Below are 19,087 nucleotides of genomic sequence, written 5' to 3' on the forward strand. Positions count from 1 at the left end.
TTAAATAAAGGTGAAATAAATTAAAATGTACAGGGTCAGCCTGCCATAGTAGTACGGCACCCCTGGAGAAAAAAAATAGGATTCAATGCCTTGCTCAAGGGCACAGACAAATTTATTCTAACCGGCGCCCTTTCAGTTACTGGCCCCCTTTCAGTTACTGGCCCAACACTCTTACCACTAGGTTACCTGCCGCCCTCATCCTGTTTCATACACACGTGAAGCGTCCTGGCAACCTGCCCTATCTCGGGCACATGCAAAACACTGATCACTTCAGTCAACCTCAAACAGGTTATAGTAGTACTGTCCTATAACGATGGAAGACCTTGCAAGTTCATTCTTCTAGGCTGGGATCTGAGTCTGGATCAGAATCCTAGGATCATTGTGGATTCAGTAGATCAGGTTTTTTTGGGGGGTTTCAGCATGGAGACATTGCTCACCAGTAACTAGAATCTCAGAACTACTGGCAGCCTATTGAGTCTAATAAATGTCTCCGGTCCCTCTCAAACTTTGCGAGTATAGAAACAAATACAACAGATGACAGATTTCAGATAAACATTTATCAATAATCCATTCATACTTTCACTGAACTGAACATTTGGGGAGAATAATAAAAACAAAGTCACACCATCTCTCTAAAACACTGTTTATTGTTAAACACATTCAAGAGATTTGGTCCATTTATCATCGTAATTCACTTCCAACCAGGGAGAAAAAAAAAAGAGAAAATAAAGACAAAACAGAGTTAACACAAATAGAGGCCTTGTTTTTCACTTAAAACTCTGGTTCCTATTCCAAATAGTTGAAAATAATCCAATAAATGCTAATGTCAATTAATATCAGCTCATTGTGGCTATGGGTGGGTGTGGCTGGGTGAGTATGGCTATGGGTGGGTGTGGCTGGGTGAGTAAAAATTCACATAAGTGTATCTCTTTTTTTAATACAGGGAATGCCTGTGTGGCGCAATAATGAACATGGAGTGAACCAAGGTTTACAAGAGTGTCTTCAGCCTTCTACTTGGAAAGACAACAGGAGAAATTAACATCTGACTGTAAGCTTTTTGGGGTCAAAGCCTCTTCTTAAACCAAGACGAATCAGTCAGTCTCATGATCGAATGCAGTTCTCTCTGGTGGGTTTGGATACAGTCTGGTCTGACCGCTTTTCGGTTCCTCCAGTCCCCTCTAAGCACAAGGCCTGAGATTATTATTGACCCTTCTGATATAACTGTTTGTTTACAACCATGAGTCAGTTAAAACAACAAAGGCTGTTGATTGAACACTTCTAAAATGCCATCCTGTCTCTGACCCCTTTGTTTGGTAACAGCACACTGTGGTGATGACAAAGGAGGCCCCTAAAACCTAGTAACAGAGCAGATACAATGACTTATGTAGTACGGTGTGCACATAACCAATGAAATCAGACTATGACCTTTTCAAACAACCAGAGAGAACCAGAACCGCTTATCTAAATTAATTATACAGGTGTCTAAGTATAATTATAGTTATATGTATCATAGAAAGTAGGATTATATGATAGGGGTATGTATACTTTTATATAGGTATATATTGAATAAGGTGCTATACTGATGTATACAGACGTCAATATATGCTTGGAGTTGTTCCAGCAGGGTTAATGACTAAATAAATTATACTAGAGTATTATTGATTATATAATCTCACTCGGTAGCAGTCAGGAAAACAATCATTAGCGATTTACATGGCTTTTGGAAATTCAAAGTGTCACTAGCACATTCCATTGGACTGACTGACCAACCTTATCTTCCATACAATCTCAACTCCCCTATAATCCACTAACCTCAAGCAACCAAGACTATATCAAATCAGATCTTCAGCAACAACCTGGTCCAGTAACCTGTCTGCTGTCATCTAGGGTGCCCTGTGAACACTGATGCTATGTTAGCTTGTGTTCCTGTTACGTAACCAACTTACGGGGAGTGAGGTCACAGTCAGCAAGTATGTTAAAACTGAACCGAGTTGTTCTTCGTACCAGTTTGAGCAAGGTAAACTATGAACTCTTCCCTGTCTGGCCTGCCTGCTGGACATTCCTGTTTAACATACACATACGTCTGTTTACAGTAAAGTATTATATTCATACATGGATACATTTATAAAGAGAGTTATACATAGCAATTAACATATATACGTATATCAATAGCATATAGGAGAATAGAAATAGTCATAATGGCAATCATTATCGTCATCATAATTCATCATCATCATAATAGTAGTAGTAGCAGTAGTAATACGTTCCCTCAGTTAAGCAAATACCTGGGTCATTCCAGAAGAAGCCTCTCCCACCTCTTGTTACTCCTCTAAAACTGATTGGACAGTTTATTGACCTACTCTACTATCTAGGTGAATCTGTTAAATCACTGATGTTTATAGAAGGGAGTACCTTGGCATTCTATTGTTTATTGATTGATTCAACGGGAAAAACTGATTAGATCAAAAACTTTCCAATTGAGTAGCACTTTACCTACCAGACCCATGACTTCCACATTGATCAAATCTCTCATAAGATGGCAAGTACACACCATACGTTGTCTGGGTTCTGAGATGATCATGTTGACATTTAACCCAACCAATCCCCTTTCTTTTGGCTTAGCTAAAACCATTCAATTCATATCCTTTTATGAGAATCAGTCAACCTTGCTCCAACAGACATCTCTGGAATGACCCTCACAGAAGCAATAAAATCACTAGTCATCTAGTTCAGCGATACATGTCATATAGCATAGCTCAATAACAAGAGGTTCTATGTAATCAATACAAGTTTTAGGTTATATTTAATTAAGCTTAACTGCTAAGTTATCAATTATCTTTAGTAGTATACCATTATCTGTAAATATGTATATATAATGTATATGAAGAGACATACCTCCATTACATAATGTCTGGTGCGGGTATAAGGGAACGAGATGCTGGCCATATGGGAAAAACCTGTCCTGCCTAGATATATTTTGTGAATTAATGTTAGTGTATGTGCATATATATATATATATGTGTGTGTGTGTGTGTGTGTGTGTGTGTGTGTGTGTGTGTGTGTGTGTGTGTATATATATATATATATACACACACACACACACAAAATCAGTCTCACTAGCCAACATTATGGGTAGTCAGCCTACATTATAGATAGCCAGTCTTCTTTAGCCTACATTATGGGTAGTCATTTTACTTTTTATGTATTCATCATTGCTTCCATAATGCCCTCCCTCTCTCACAATACCCAAGCCTGTCAGCCACCAACCCACCCCAGGATCCAGCTACCTGTCCAGTGCCCACCCACCCCAGGATCCAGCTACCTGTCCAGTGCCCATCCCCTAACCTGACCACCCATGTGACCAAGCCAAAATACTACAAGATCCATTCAAGATCCATCCTGCTGTACTACCCTACAATCCCTCCCCTTTCTTGTGGAATCCCTTATTGGAATCCCTAATGTTCTGTCATATGCATCTTAACCCCATGTATTGTCCCTGTACTCAGTCTTTGTAATTTGGAGCATATCTTTTCTCCCTGGCTAAATCAGCATAGGTTTACATTGGAGGGCTAACAGGGCAAAGGTAACCTCACTTGATCCTAGTTAAACTGGTGGTAGACATGCCAGATGAAGTCACGTCACCTGACCCGGATAACATCTAGAGCCTTGTTATAGAGTGGCTATAACTAGGAGGACGCAGACTTGTTCATGTAGTCCGTGAAAACTCCAGGTTTTAAGCATACGGTACAGTATGTTGTTTGATTGGGTCTGAGTGAAGAGTCTGCAGTCACTCCCTATAGCCCTCCAATGCAATATTATGAAACTGCTCCATTCTGAGCCTACTCAGTGTGTATGTGAATGTGTATACGTGTCGTTGCTGGCCACAGGTAGGGCTGCCTAGCTTGCTTACAGTATATAACCAAGACTACTGTGCCATTTCTATTAATAAAAGGGGGGATAGGGGGTCATTTTAAATGTTATATAAGATTTGTCTTGGGTATTCCGAATACATTCCACAACCATAATTATTTTTATGACTTCCTCATAACGACTGGCTTTACATTCATACTCTACCAATATGGCAGACGAATAGAGTGAAGCACCAACTCTCATGGACAAACAAAATGGCGTACAAACCATTTCTGTCCGATTTCTCTCTCCCTCTTTCTACGTTCCCACAAGGGAAGGAGGGTAGGATTTGGTTGTAGACATTTGCCCCTAGCTACATAGATAAGGGGCTTATTTTTAAGGTTGATGCTGCACGACCGAATCCAACCACCCCATTCTGCCCATGTACTGCCCCCCTGGGCGCCTCATTCCCAGAGCTAAACAACCGAATCACAGCTGAAATTTAAAAAAACTAGGGCGATTTGAACGAACTTCAAAAAACGTTTTTTTTTAAATATATTATGCAGGCTAATTTGTTCAGTTGTTTAGTCACCAGGAAGAAGTATCGGCCACACAGCCACTCCGTATTCGTTAGAAGGGGCGACTTTGGGGCCTTTTCTTTTTGCTGACAATTCGATATTTGCCTTCAATGGTAATATAATGGACACATATAAAGTACATTGACATCTGCAGCGTTAGAGATACACTGAGGTTCAGATTGAAGTTAACTGCCAAACCCTTCAGATTATGGGCGTGAATGTTCTTATACACAACTTTCTGTGTGTGTGCGTCACACGAGTTGGTGCCCGTTGCAACAGCAATTTGTTGTACTGTAAGGTGTGTATGTGTGTTTGCATTCAGACTGACGTCACAGGCGGTAGGTACTGTAGCTGGTCTCTGGTGTAGTGGGAGCGGGGTCTCCTGTCCACGTCTCCAGGGCCAGCTCCTCCTCAGCACGACAACACTCACATATCTCCTCCTTCCGACAACCGCTGCCCAGACTGACACAGAGACAAATTAAATGGTCTTTCCATATCAAACACAAAAAGCCACTCGTCTTTAATGAAACTCATGACTTGAAAGCCCCTCACCAATGACTCGGTGTAGTCGGTTGTCATCGAAACCTGTTTCTCCTCCGGAGGCGGGGTCATGAGGCTTCTGTCAGTGCGTCTGTTCTGATTGGTCATCGTGAGCCACATGTCATACATCTGCTGCATGTCCCTCACTGTGGACAGGACGGGGGTTAGCATTTCCAACAGATACACTGTAAATACATTATTTGTTTGGCACACAAAAAGAGAGGAACATAATGAGAGGAAAAGCAACAGAAAATCTTACAGCTGTTGTCCTTCATGTACGTCCAGACGTCCCTCTCCTCCAGACTGTGGGCGAAGGAACAATTTCCGATGTAGTGGCACTTCTTCTGCTTCATCACATGGACACACATCTAGGGAGACACTGCTTTATTACTACCATACTACTGCCGCCGCACTACCGCTGTTGCACTGCTACTGCACTACTGCCGCCGCTGCACTGCTACTGCACTACTGCCGCCGCTGCACTGCACTACTGCCGCCGCTGCACTGCACTACTGCCGCCGCTGCACTGCGACTGCACTACTGCCGCCGCTGCACTGCTACTGCACTACTGCCGCCGCTGCACTACTACTGCTGCCGCTGCACTACTACTGCACTACTGCTGCCGCTGCACTACTACTGCACTACTGCTGCCGCTGCACTACTACTGCCGCTGCACTACTACTGCACTACTGCTGCCGCTGCACTACTGCTGCCGCTGCACTACTACTGCCGCTGCACTACTACTGCACTACTGCTGCCGCTGCATTACTGCTGCCGCTGCACTACTACTGCACTACTGCTGCCGCTGCACTACTACTGCAGCCGCTGCACTACTACTGCACTACTGCTGCCGCTGCACTACTACTGCCGCTGCACTACTACTGCACTACTGCTGCCGCTGCACTACTGCTGCCGCTGCACTACTACTGCCGCTGCACTACTACTGCTGCCGCCGCACTACTACTGCCGCCGCACTACTACTGCTGCCGCCGCACTACTACTGCCGCTGCACTACTACTGCACTACTGCTGCCGCTGCACTACTACTGCTGCCGCTGCACTACTACTGCAGCCGCTGCACTACTACTGCAGCCGCTGCACTACTACTGCAGCCGCTGCACTACTACTGCTGCCGCTGCACTACTGCTGCCGCTGCACTACTGCTGCCGCTGCACTACTGCTGCCGCTGCACTACTACTGCACTACTGCTGCCGCTGCACTACTACTGCTGCCGCTGCACACTACTGCTGCCGCTGCACTACTACTGCTGCCGCTGCACTACTACTGCTGCCGCTGCGCTACTACTGCTGCCGCTGCGCTACTACTGCTGCCGCTGCGCTACTACTGCTGCCGCTGCGCTACTACTGCTGCCGCTGCGCTACTACTGCTGCCGCTGCGCTACTACTGCTGCCGCTGCGCTACTACTGCTGCCGCTGCGCTACTACTGCTGCCGCTGCGCTACTACTGCTGCCGCTGCACTACTACTGCTGCCGCTGCACTACTACTGCTGCCGCTGCACTACTACTGCTGCCGCTGCACTACTACTACTGCTGCACTACTACTGCTGCACTACTACTGCTGCACTACTACTGCTGCCGCTGCACTACTACTGCACTACTGCTGCCGCTGCACTACTACTGCACTACTGCTGCCGCTGCACTACTACTGCACTACTGCTGCCGCTGCACTACTGCAGCCGCTGCACTACTACTGCACTACTGCTGCCGCTGCACTACTACTGCACTACTGCTGCCGCTGCACTACTGCTGCACTATTGCTGCCGCTGCACTACTACTGCAGCCGCTGCACTACTACTGCAGCCGCTGCACTACTACTGCAGCCGCTGCACTACTACTGCAGCCGCTGCACTACTACTGCAGCCGCTGCACTACTACTGCAGCCGCTGCACTACTACTGCAGCCGCTGCACTACTACTGCAGCCGCTGCACTACTACTGCAGCCGCTGCACTACTACTGCAGCCGCTGCACTACTACTGCAGCCGCTGCACTACTACTGCACTACTGCTGCCGCTGCACTACTACTGCACTACTGCTGCCGCTGCACTACTACTGCTGCCGCTGCACTACTACTGCTGCCGCTGCACTACTACTGCTGCCGCTGCACTACTACTGCTGCACTACTACTGCTGCACTACTACTGCAGCCGCTGCACTACTACTGCACTACTGCTGCCGCTGCACTACTACTGCACTACTGCTGCCGCTGCACTACTGCTGCCGCTGCACTACTACTGCACTACTGCTGCCGCTGCACTACTACTGCACTACTGCTGCCGCTGCACTACTACTGCACTACTGCTGCCGCTGCACTACTACTGCACTACTGCTGCCGCTGCACTACTACTGCACTACTGCTGCCGCTGCACTACTACTGCTGCCGCTGCACTACTACTGCTGCCGCTGCACTACTACTGCTGCCGCTGCACTACTACTGCCGCTGCACTACTACTGCCGCTGCACTACTACTGCCGCTGCACTACTACTGCACTACTGCTGCCCCTGCACTACTGCTGCCGCTGCACTACTACTGCACCACTACTGCTGCCGCTGCACTACTACTGCACCACTACTGCTGCCGCTGCACTACTACTGCACTACTGCTGCTGCTGCACTACTACTGCACTACTGCTGCACTACTGCTGCCGCTGCACTACTACTGCACTACTGCTGCCGCTGCACTACTACTGCACTACTGCTGCCGCTGCACTACTACTGCACTACTGCTGCCGCTGCACTACTGCTGCCGCTGCACTACTACTGCAGCTGCACTACTACTGCACTACTACTGCCGCTGCACTACTACTGCTGCACTACTACTGCCCTACTGGTGCACTACTACTGCCGCTGCACTACTGCTGCCGCTGCCTTAAATAACGGTTCATATAGTTCCTTTTCGTAAAATGTTTTAACATGTGAAATCAACAGTTTTTACATTTAGCTCATTAAATTTACTCCACCAATTATCAAGCTGTTCTACCTGCGCTGTTTGATTGGTCAGATAAGTGCAGGCGCGAGATGCAACAAATTTCACAGGCCGGGAAAGAACAAGAGGGCACTGAATATCCTGACGTGGATTTGAATGTGTTTAGGCTATTACTAGCATCATAACTAAATTACAGAATTACAGTGCATTCAGAAAGTATTCAGACCTCTTGACTTTTCCACATTTTATTTTAACTACACACAATGCTTTACTACTACTGCAAATGTATTAAAAATAAAAAACAGAAATAGCTTATTTACATAAGTATTCAGAAATTGAGTTCTGCTTCCATTGATCATCCTTGGAGATGTTTCTACAACTTGATTGGAGTCCACTGGTGGTAAATTCAATTGATTGGACATGATTTGGAAAGGCGCACACCCGTCTATAGAAGGTCCCACAGTTGACAGTGCATGTCAGAGCAAAAACCAAGCCATGAGGTCGAACGAATTGTCCGTATAGCTCCGAGACAGGATTGTGTCGAGTCACAGATCTGGGGAAGGGTACCAAAACATTTCTGCAGCACAGAAGGTCCCCAAGAACACAGTGGCCTCCATCATTCTTAAATGGAAGAGGTTTGGAACCACCAAGACTCTTCCTAGAGCTGGCTGCCCGGCCAAACTGAGCTATCGGGGGAGAAGGGCCTTGGTCAGGTAGAGTGCCCAGACGGAAGCCACTCCTCAGTAAAAGGCACATGAAAGCCCGCTTGGAATTTGCCAAAAGGCACCTAAAGACCATTAGATACATTATTGTCTCGTCTGATGAAACCAAGATTGAACTCTTTGGCCTGAATGCCAAGCATCATGTCTAGAGGAAACCTGGCACCATCCCTACAGTGAAGCATGGTGGTGGCAGCGTCATGCTGTCGGGATGTTTTACAGCAGCAGGGACTGGGAGACTAGTCAGGATCGAGTGAAAGATGAACAAAGCAAAGTACAGAGAGATCCTTGATGAAGTCCCGAGCGCTCTGGAGCAGGTTCCCAGACTGAGGTGAATGTTCACCTTCCAACAAGAGAACAACCTTAAGCACACAGACAAAACAACACAAGAGATACTTCGGGACAAGTCTCTCTCAATGTCCTTGAGTGTCCCAGCCAGAGCACAGACTTGAACCCGATTGAACATCTCGAGAGACCTGAAAATAGCTGTGCAGTGACGCTCCCGATCCAACCTGACAGATCTTGAGCAGATCTGCAGAGAAGAATGGGAGAAACTCCCCAAATACAGGTGTGCCAAGCTTGTAGTGTCATACCCAAGAAGACTCAAGGCTGTAATCGCTGCCAAAGGTGCTTCAACAAAATACTGAGTAAATGTGACTTTTTTTTAACTAATAGATTTGAACAAATTTTGAAAAAACTGTTATTGTTTTGTCATAGTGGGGTATTTTAGAATAAGGCTGTAACATAAAATGAGGAAACGGGGTCTGAATACTTCCCGAATGCACTGTATATACTAGACATTTTTAGAACAAACAAAAAATAACATAAGTGGTATTCAAGATTAGAAAAATAACGGTTCTGTTCTGGAACACTACAGATCACTTTCATTCCCGGATTTGATTCTGTTCCTCAAAAAAAAAAAAAAAAAAAAAAAAAAAAAAAAAATGTTTTAACTGGTTTTCAGTTCTGTTCCCTGAACTGGTTCCAACCCTTGCTTTCCTGTGATTTTATTGTGTTTTTATTTGAAACCGAAACCCTATTCCTTCACAAGTATTAGCAAGAAATAGCTAACCTATTGTGGAAAAAAGGTAAAAATGCTTATTAGGTAAACACTATATGCAGGCAATGTTATAGGGGATGAGAGGGTTGCTGAAACACTAGAGGTAAATGGGAGATTGGATAAGGTGGGCTGTAGACAGTCAGCTGTACTCAGCATGTGAGAGGTCTCCTGGATCTGACTGACTGGAGAGATTAAAAACAGACCCAGAGAGAAGGGTGGGATGGAGAAAAGGAGGGGTGACTCAGGTCATACTTATGTGGCTGTGTATGAGAGAGGGGAGAGAAAAGAGTGAAGGAGGGGGAGACACTTACGTCGTACTGCTGTGGGTATGTACGGGAGAAGGGAAGCGGCCGCACAACAACCCACTTCTTCTTCTCAAAGGATTTCACAAGCAATACCCGACGCTCCTTAGTCCAGCTGGAGAGAAGGGGAAAGAGGAAGAGAGGGAGATAAGGGCAAAAGAAAATTAGAGTTATTTCCTCCCCTATCAAATTAGTGAAATTGACCATTCAGAGAGAGTTATTTTGTATTTCTATAGAGTTAATCCTTTAATGGGCCTATTTCATTAACATTCCTTTGATCCAATAAATATCAGTTCAGGCCTGGTCATAAATCAGATGGTAGCCCCTGCAGCCTTATATTGACAAGAGAAGTGCAGATGTCAGTTTGATATGGCGCCAGGCCGCCCTAGTCTCTCACCTGTGCCTTGCTTTAGCAGTGCAGTACTTGAGGGCCTTGTCTGGTTCATTGACCTGTCCGTCCCTCCAACACTGGCCACAGACAAACTTCATCTTCAGGTTCAGCCCTCTGCCTCTCCCTCCTCCTCCAACTCCTCCACCTCCAGAGCCAACCCCTCCACCCCCGAGATTGTCTCCCCCTCCTATTCCCCCCACCCCACCACAGCTCTGGTGTGGGACATGCATAGGCTGAAAGAGAGAGGGACATTTTGTAAATCAAGCCCTTAAAATAACTAAAATTATGTATTGTATTAGGGCATGGTGCCCATCTCACGCTCACCTTCTGTCTCTGAGCATTTTGCTCTAGCCTGTACCAGTGCCTCTTGGACTCCTGTACCATCTCCTCGTGGGTGATACCTGAGAGACAAAGTAACAGATGATAGAATGAACTTTGATTATTTTGCAGCAATCCTTTGTAGTGTATGTATAGATGGATATATATATATATATATATATATATATATAAACATGTGTACTTCGTGTACCTGTGTCCTGCTGCAGTACCCAGCACTTGAGTTCTATGACGGAGTGGGCGAAGGAGCAGCTGTCCTCGCGCTGGCAGCCGTAACGCACCTCGTGGCGACACACGTCAAACTGGCAGAGGGGGTGCAGCGGGCGCACCTTACTGTAGCGCACGTTGGCCGAACGCACCACATGCACTAGGCACCTGAGGAGACGTGGAAGAGAGAAATGAGATGGAGAAAGAGAGAGGAGAGGGCGAGGGCGAGAAGAACATAGAAGGGGCCAGGGTGGAAGTAGCTGACTAATATTGTCTGAGGGAAATTGGATTATGCTAAGGCAAACTGCTTGTCTGGATCTGATACACTCAAGGACAGAAAGTTCTAGAAGACACACTTGTTATCATCGAAGGGATGTCGGGCGGTGAGGTTTGAGCAGACAGCCAAGTTCTCTTTGCTGCGTTTGCTGATAATGCGAGGCTTACTGTCAAAACATTCCTGCAGAGGAGGAAAGAGTGTGTGAATGTTCTGTACATACTGAATTCTTCAAAGTTCTCCATGTGGAGGTCTGTGTGTATCACACCCTACCTCACAGAGGAACATGAACATGCCCATGTGTAGCTGCAGCAGGCGTGTGACGCTGAGTGCCCGTCTCTCAGTGCTTCCCAGCGGGTCAAACAGCAGCTCCCTGCTCAGAGCCCCCTTCCTCTCCTGGGTCCACACGTCTATTTCCTCCTGGCAGTATGCAAACGTGCAGTTCTCCCCATACTGGCACTCCTGACGCTCCTGGACCTCTTCAGGGAGACGGAGGAGGAAGGTAGAGAGTAGATGATCTTTACTATCACTGATGGGCAGCAGGCAATAAAAAAAACTACTGCCAGAATTCTGCAGTGAGAGATTACGTTCAACCATCAGTGCTTATTTGAGTGAACACACGTACGTACACACACACACGTACCTTTGCAGAGCACAAAGGCCCCAAGGAAGTTGTTTCTAGCGGGGCGAGGCCTGACTCTCTTCCATGTGGGGTCGTCTGTGTTTTTAAAGCGACACAGCAGCACGTCCCTCTTACAGCGGTGAGCCGCCTCTGGCTGGTACTGGTAGTCAATCACCCGTGGACCTGCAGAGAGAAGATTAGGGGGACATTCAACTGCAGCACTCAATTCAATATACATGATTTATCCCACAAGGGTCAGTTATGTAAGCATTGATGTAACAGACAATATTGACTTAATACTGCTCAGTATAAAAGAAAGAAATTATTAACGTAACATATTCTGGAGTGGGAACAGAAAGGTGAAGGTATCAGTGTGTACCTATGCGGCTGTAACAGGCATGGCAGGCCTGTCTGAACTCGTGGGTGGCAGCCAGTGGGTTCCGGGAGAGCAGGGAGAGGTTAGTACCTGCTGGGACATTCTGAGGGGGGAAAACACACCAATCCATCAACAGATTTAAGTGTCCTATCAAAAAACACAACTTACTCCTAGTTCCGAAAACTTGCATGTATCTCAACAGCGAGAAATGACAACGGAATAAATGTAATCTGGGGCCTGCAGAACACAAGCAGAGTAAGAAGAGAGAGACATCCATGTCGTGATAAAAGAGGAGAAAGAAGTTGAGTATCCATCGTGGTGTTCAGGCGTCGTGCTGCTGTCTTACCGTGTGAGTGGAGCTGTGGTTGCAGATCCCAGGGATGAAGCTGTGAGAGATTCTTCCCCCTGGAGAACAGCAACACAAGGACACAGATATCAGACACCATATGGCCTTACAGCAGTGCTGCTGACACGGACTAGCTTCAACAACAACTAACGCCCCGAGGACTGTTCGGGGTCGCTGGGCAGTCCCAGTGAAGGTTTAAGAAACAGCCAACGCACATTTAAATTGTATCGTTGTAAAAGACTGGATAATGGCCAAAAAGCCTGCTACAATGGCTTTACTGTTTTGATGGAATTGACATCCCCAAACACACACACACACACACACACACACACACCCTGACCCATACACCTTGTTCATATGTCTCATCCACTCACCAGGCAAAGTGTACTCAGAGAGTGAGTCCAGGCCTCCAATTCCAACCCCTCCTTTACCCTCCATGTCCCCTGTCCCCGGGGAGAAGGCCCCCAGGGCGTCCAGCGCCTGTGTGGAGGTCTGGTCCCTCTGGCCCAGTGAGGGGTAAGGCTCCAAGGAGGGCATCTGACTGACCGAGGAGCTGAAGAAGGCAGGGGGGAGCTGGGGCGAGGGGGCGGGGAGGCTGGAGGAGTATGGGGGGTGCAGACCCACAGCTGTGTTGGGGAGGTTGGTGGGGATAGCACCCTGGACTGGGCTTTGTGACTGAGGGAGAGAGACAGAGACATGACATTATCCATCTTATTCTAAATCTCCTTCTAGACCAGAAATACATACAGTGGGGCAAAAAAAGTATTTAGTCAGCCACCAATTGTGCAAGTTCTCCCACTTAAAAAGATGAGAGAGGCCTATAATTTTCATCATAGGTACACTTCAACTATGACAGACAACATTAGGGAAAAAATCCAGAAAATCACATTGTACGATTTTTTTATGAATTTATTTGCAAATTATGGTGGAAAATAAGTATTTGGTCACCTACAAACAAGCAACATTTCTGGCTCTCACAGACCTGTAACTTCTCCTTTAAGAGGCTCCTCTGTCCTCCACTCGTTACCTGTATTAATGGCACCTATTTGAACTTGTTATCAGTATAAAAGACACCTGTCCACAACCTCAAACAGTCACACTCCAAACTCCACTATAGCCAAGACCAAAGAGCTGTCAAAAGGACACCAGAAACAAAATTGTAGACCTGCACCAGGCTGGGAAGACTGAATCTGCAATAGGTAAGCCGCTTGGTTTGAAGAAATCAACTGTGGGAGCAATTATTAGGAAATGGAAGACATACAAGACCACTGATAATCTCCCTCGATCTGGGGCTCCATGGAAGATCTCACCACGTGGGGTCAAAATTATCACAAGAACGGTGAGCAAAAATCCCAGAACCACACTGGGGGACCTAGTGAATGACCTGCAGAGAGCTGGGACCAAAGTAACAAAGCCTACCATCAGTAACACACTACGCCGCCAGGGACTCAAATCCTGCAGTGCCAGACGTGTCCCCCTGCTTAAGCCAGTACACATCCAGGCCCGTCTGAAGTTTGCTAGAGAGCATTTGGATGATCCAGAAGAAGATTGGGAGATTATCATATGGTCAGATCAAACCAAAAGAGAACTTTATGGTAAAAACTCAACTTGTCGTGTTTGGAGGACAAAGAATGCTGAGTTGCATCCAAAGAACACCATACCTACTGTGAAGCATGGGGGTGGAAACATCATGCTTTGGGGATGTTTTTCTGCAAAGAGACCAGGACGACTGATCCGTGTAAAGGAAAGAATGAATGGGGCCATGTATCATGAGATTTTGAGTGAAAACCTCCTTCCATCAGCAAGGGCATTGAAGATGAAACGTGGCTGGGTCTTTCCGCATGACAATGATCCCAAACACACCGCCCGGGCAACGAAGGAGTGGCTTCGTAAGAAGCATTTCAAGGTCCTGGAGTGGCCGAGCCAGTCTCCAGATCTCAACCCCATAGAAAATCTTTGGAGGGAGTTGAAAGTCCGTGTTGCCCAGCAACAGCCCCAAAACATCACTGCTCTAGAGGAGATCTGCATGGAGGAATGGGCCAAAATACCAGCAACAGTGTGTGAAAACCTTGTGAAGACTTACAGAAAACGTTTGACCTCTGTCATTGCCAACAAAGGGTATATATCAAAGTATTGAGAAACTTTTGTTATTGACCAAATACTTATTTTCCACCATAATTTGAAAATAATTTCATTAAAAATCCTACAATGTGATTTTCTGGATTTTTTTTCTTCTTATTTTGTCTGTCATAGTTGAAGTGTACCTATGATGAAAATTACAGGCCTCATCTTTTTAAGTGGGAGAACTTGCACAAATGGTGGCTGACTAAATACTTCTTTGACCCACTGTAACTCTGTGCTCCGTGTAATGTACTTGTGTACAGTGGTGGAAGTTAATGAAGAAGACTGCTTTTTTACAACCAAATCTATTTTGGTTGTAAATGGGATGTTATAGAATAGTGAAGACACTTTTTTTGCGATTTCACTTGTTTTTGAAAAACTTACCCCAAACCAGCGATTGACTTCCTCATTCTCGGGGTGCAGTATGGGGGATCTGAAAAAACATGAACAAAAGCTCAAAAAACACCCAAATATGTTGTTTTAGAAACAGGAAAACTCGCAGTATAGTGATGCAGGTCTTTAGATGTCGTACACATGAAATTGTATCATTCCGAACATTATATTACATTTTGTAGCAACTCCTCTCTAGCAGCAAGCTACACAGAGAATGGAACAGCTGCATAGGAGAAACAGCTTGAGTCGCACAAAATTGAATATAACGTTGCGGATAACGTACAGAATGGCACAATTTCATGTGTACAACATCTAAAGACCTGCATCACTATATGGAGAGCTTTCCTGTTTTACAAACCACATATTTGGGTGTTTTTAGAGCTTTTGTTCATGTTTTTTCAGAGCCCACATACTGCACAACGAGGAAGTGAATCTCTGGTTTGGGGTAAGTTTCTTAAAAAGTTAAATATTTTCTTTTAAAGATCTGGACCCTTCTATAACATGCCATTTACATCAAAACTAGAGATTAGGTTGTAAAAAAGCAGACTTCTCCTTTAAACCACTAAAATGTGCACCTTTGGTCAGCCAAGTCACAGAAAAACTTTCTTAAATATTCATATAGTGTTGTCTGTACATCCTCTCCCGTCAACAGAGGGAGGGCACAGCACAACCAGCATCCTGCCTTGGAGTGATCCTAGTAGCAACCCTCTCACCTCGCTGACTTTCTTGGAGATGCAGTCCCCCAGCAGGCTGTCCAGATCGTCAGCGATCACGCTGCACTCCTCCATGTGCTCCGACACGGGAACGGAGTAGGGCATGGGCGGTAGGACCGTACTGGGGCTCTCTGATAGGTCAGCACAGGGCATGGCCACTGGGCTCGAGGGCTCGTCGCTGACAGGGATGGGCGTGGCCAGAGGGGCAGGGATACACTGGGCACTGGACAGATCAGCTGGAACGGAGGAGGGACGAAGAAAAACTAGAAATTAAGAAATAGGACCATAGAGAAGGAAATTTTAGAGAAGAACGACAATGACAATGACAAATAAATCATTCAAGTTAAACGTGATGTTACATTTTCATGTTTAACTGCCATACCTGATGCAATGTCAGTCAAAGATTCTAGCCCGTTGGCGGACGTCTAAATAAAAAGAGACAAGGCTTGGTAAAAAATTTTTAACTAGGCAAGTCAGTTAAGAACAAATTCTTATTTACAATGACGGCCTACCCCGGCCAAACCCTAATGACCCTGGGACAATTAAAACAACCATTCATCCCATTAGCCCTTAATAAGAAAATGGCAATGAGAAGAAAACAAAATCCAAGACAACCAGACACTCACCTCTCCTGTGGGTGAAGAATTCTCTCTATTGCTCTCCCTCCCTGACGTTGAGGACTCCACCTGTGAAGACAACAGTAACATTTATATCGACTGTGGCAGATATCGTTTTGATCTTTGAGGGGCGCATTCCTACTATTGATAGAGTCACGTGTCTGAACTCACCTGAGAGCTGATGTAGGCCTTACGAACCTTCAGGCCCAGTTTATTAGCCAGGTCCTGGGCCAGTTCACCCACCTGCCTGTCCTGTATGACACAGAAAGTACATTCCATAAACAATAAGACTAACTGACATGACACATTAAAGAAATGTGAGTAACTAAAATGATGTAGTGAAATAAATTGGTGATCCCATATGAATCCTACAAGGATTCATCATTTTAATTTAACTACAGTTCAAGTGCCCTTGGGTGTCATGTGGCCTTGACTTACATGTGGGGCAGTGAGCAGGCACCCGGTGCCACACTCATAGGCCTCCCTGAGCCGGCCCAGTTCTCTCAGACATAGAGTTTTCCTGTAGAGAGCCCTGCGACTGCCCTCACACACGCACAGCGCGCTATCACAGTCCTGTATGCCCCGCTCAAACTCCCCCTGGGGGAGAGAGACAGACAAAGAGAGACAAACAGAAAGAGGGGAGGTGGAAAGGGAGAGCGAAGATGGGGACTGGGTGTAAGAACTGACTTAAATGTGGGATCCATTATGTATAGACAAAGTGCTTGACCTGATATAATTAAGCAATAAGGCCAATATACCACGGCTAAGGGCTGTTCCTATCCGTGACGCAACGAGGAGGGCCTGGACACAGCCCTTAGTCGTGGTATATTGGCCATATACCACAACCCCCTGAGGTGCCTTTTTGCTATTATAAACTGGCTACCAATGTAATTAGAGCAGTAAAAATAAATGTTCTGTCATACCTGTGGTATACCGTCTGATATACCACAACTTTCAGCCAATCAGCATTCAGGGCTTGAACCACCCAGTTTATAATTACTGCTTTAACAACTTTTGAGAATATGTTAATCATTTCAATATTGTTAAGTGTGTGTATGTCTTACAAACTGAGAGTGTGCCGCTGCCCTGTTGACATAGAGGCTCTCCAGAAGCTCAGGGGGAATGACCAGTGCCTCTGCCTGAGCATAGCGGGCCACGTTGACTCCCTCACTGTAATGCTGCGCTGCCTGCCTCCATTCCCCATCCCGAAACACTGTGTTTCCCTCGTCCAGCAAGTTACACACCAACTGGGTCAAAAAAGCCTGAAGAATAGGAGGCGGCAGGGGAGAAGAGAGATCATGAGGATGATAAAAGATCATTCAGAACTGAGATAAAGAGCAGATTTGTGGAAGGATACAATTGATGACAGGCAGGTGGCTTGACCAATTTGGGTCAGGCAAGAGAATAAACATTGTAAGCAACACATAGGTACCGCATAATTCTCAGGCTCTGGGAAAGGCAAGGAGGACCTGTAGAGAAAATGTGAGATACATTAATCAGTGCCACCTCACGTACGTTCTTCGTGTTTATGTGTACCGACTATATAGAAAAAGAAAAATATTAAGATGTCTTACTGAATAAAGCCCATAGCTTTCTGGATTTCCTCCCTTCGTTTCTGTCGTTCCATATCCATGGCTAAAGAATAGATCAAGTTTATTGTTATATTATTTTTGAATGAAATTACAATATGTTCATGATTGACAAAGTACGCTGTTGCCAGATCTAAAAAGCCACAGACAACAAGTACAGAGTACATCAGACATGACAAACCGCAACACTTTCTTCCATTTTGAGGCCTTCTAATAATAACCTGCATGTCTATCCTCGCGCTTGCCTAAAAATAACTCGGATGAGAGTAACGCGTTAGCTGAAAATACAGCAGAATAAACACGGTGTACCGAACCAAAATAACTAACTAGCTGATGAACTACATATAATGCATGTTTAGGAAATGCTCAATTGCAAGTCTTGGATAGCAAGAAACAATAAAAACGATTTTTGGATTTAAGTTTCAGGATAACTTCAAGTGGCTAGCTATCGACTTAGGTTAGTTAACTAACTTTAGCTTGTAGCTAGCTAATCCACTGTCAACTCTTTGGTTTGTCTCTGGCTCCGACTTCAACCGGCTGTGACACTACATCAATATACCCATTAACTAACCAGTGAATATAGAAAATGCATAACAGTAGCTAGCTATATCAGCTGGCAAATCAACTTATTACAGAACGTATTTTTTATATTTATTATGGAGAGCAAACTTGCTGGTGGCAGGGACAGCATCTGAACACCAGGGCTAACTAGCCAGTTAGCTAGCTAGGTCAATTCAACATAAGTAGCAAATGACTGACATATATATATATATATATATATATATATATACACAGCTTCGTATTTTGTAAATTCGTCTTGTGGTAGTTGACAGTGTAATAGCATACTAGCAAACGTTAGCTACTCACCGAAAACAACACCTTGTTCTTCTCCAAAGACTGCTTTACCAGAATAAATAGGACTAATTTGTGAACATCTACTTATATAAGGACCTTCAAAATATTAATCATCCAGACACATATTTATTTGTTCACTTTCCCGGTAACGGGTTGCAGTATCTGGACAGAACATGTGAGAGTTTTCACCTAAAATTCTGCACAGTCAAAGCCAGCTAGCTACAGTACTTCTCCAAATTGCGCTCAAGATTATGAGA

General features: G+C 45.4%; 1 protein-coding gene across 1 annotated transcript; it reads right to left on the reverse strand.

The window, feature by feature from the left end:
* Positions 1–629: 629 nt before the first annotated feature.
* On the reverse strand, positions 630–19,087 carry zc3h7bb (zinc finger CCCH-type containing 7Bb). The gene is made up of 22 exons (XM_035758149.2): positions 18,843–19,087; positions 17,961–18,021; positions 17,819–17,855; positions 17,451–17,648; positions 16,825–16,983; positions 16,558–16,638; positions 16,396–16,455; positions 16,152–16,194; positions 15,770–16,005; positions 12,917–13,217; positions 12,543–12,601; positions 12,200–12,299; positions 11,842–12,003; positions 11,472–11,677; positions 11,281–11,381; positions 10,911–11,092; positions 10,684–10,782; positions 10,388–10,559; positions 10,000–10,105; positions 5,227–5,335; positions 4,980–5,113; positions 630–4,889 (listed from the first exon to the last, which is right to left on the reverse strand). The coding sequence occupies exons 2-22, from the start codon at positions 18,017–18,019 to the stop codon at positions 4,854–4,856; spliced, it is 2,640 nt and encodes an 879-aa protein (XP_035614042.1). The 5' UTR covers positions 18,020–18,021; positions 18,843–19,087; the 3' UTR covers positions 630–4,853.

The sequence above is a fragment of the Oncorhynchus keta genome, chromosome 2 (genome assembly GCF_023373465.1).
Source record: "Oncorhynchus keta strain PuntledgeMale-10-30-2019 chromosome 2, Oket_V2, whole genome shotgun sequence".
Classification (NCBI taxonomy): domain Eukaryota; kingdom Metazoa; phylum Chordata; class Actinopteri; order Salmoniformes; family Salmonidae; genus Oncorhynchus; species Oncorhynchus keta.

Bases quoted from the DNA above. Each gene is read 5' to 3' on its own strand.
- zc3h7bb (XM_035758149.2), bottom strand. From the start codon at position 18,019: ATGGATATGGAACGACAGAAACGAAGGGAGGAAATCCAGAAAGCTATG. The intron at 16,639-16,824 runs GTAAGTCAAGGC...TGTGTCATACAG, and splicing joins GCCTGCTCACTGCCCCACAT to GACAGGCAGGTGGGTGAACT. The intron at 10,783-10,910 runs GTACACGAAGTA...TTTGTCTCTCAG, and splicing joins GGTACTGCAGCAGGACACAG to GTATCACCCACGAGGAGATG.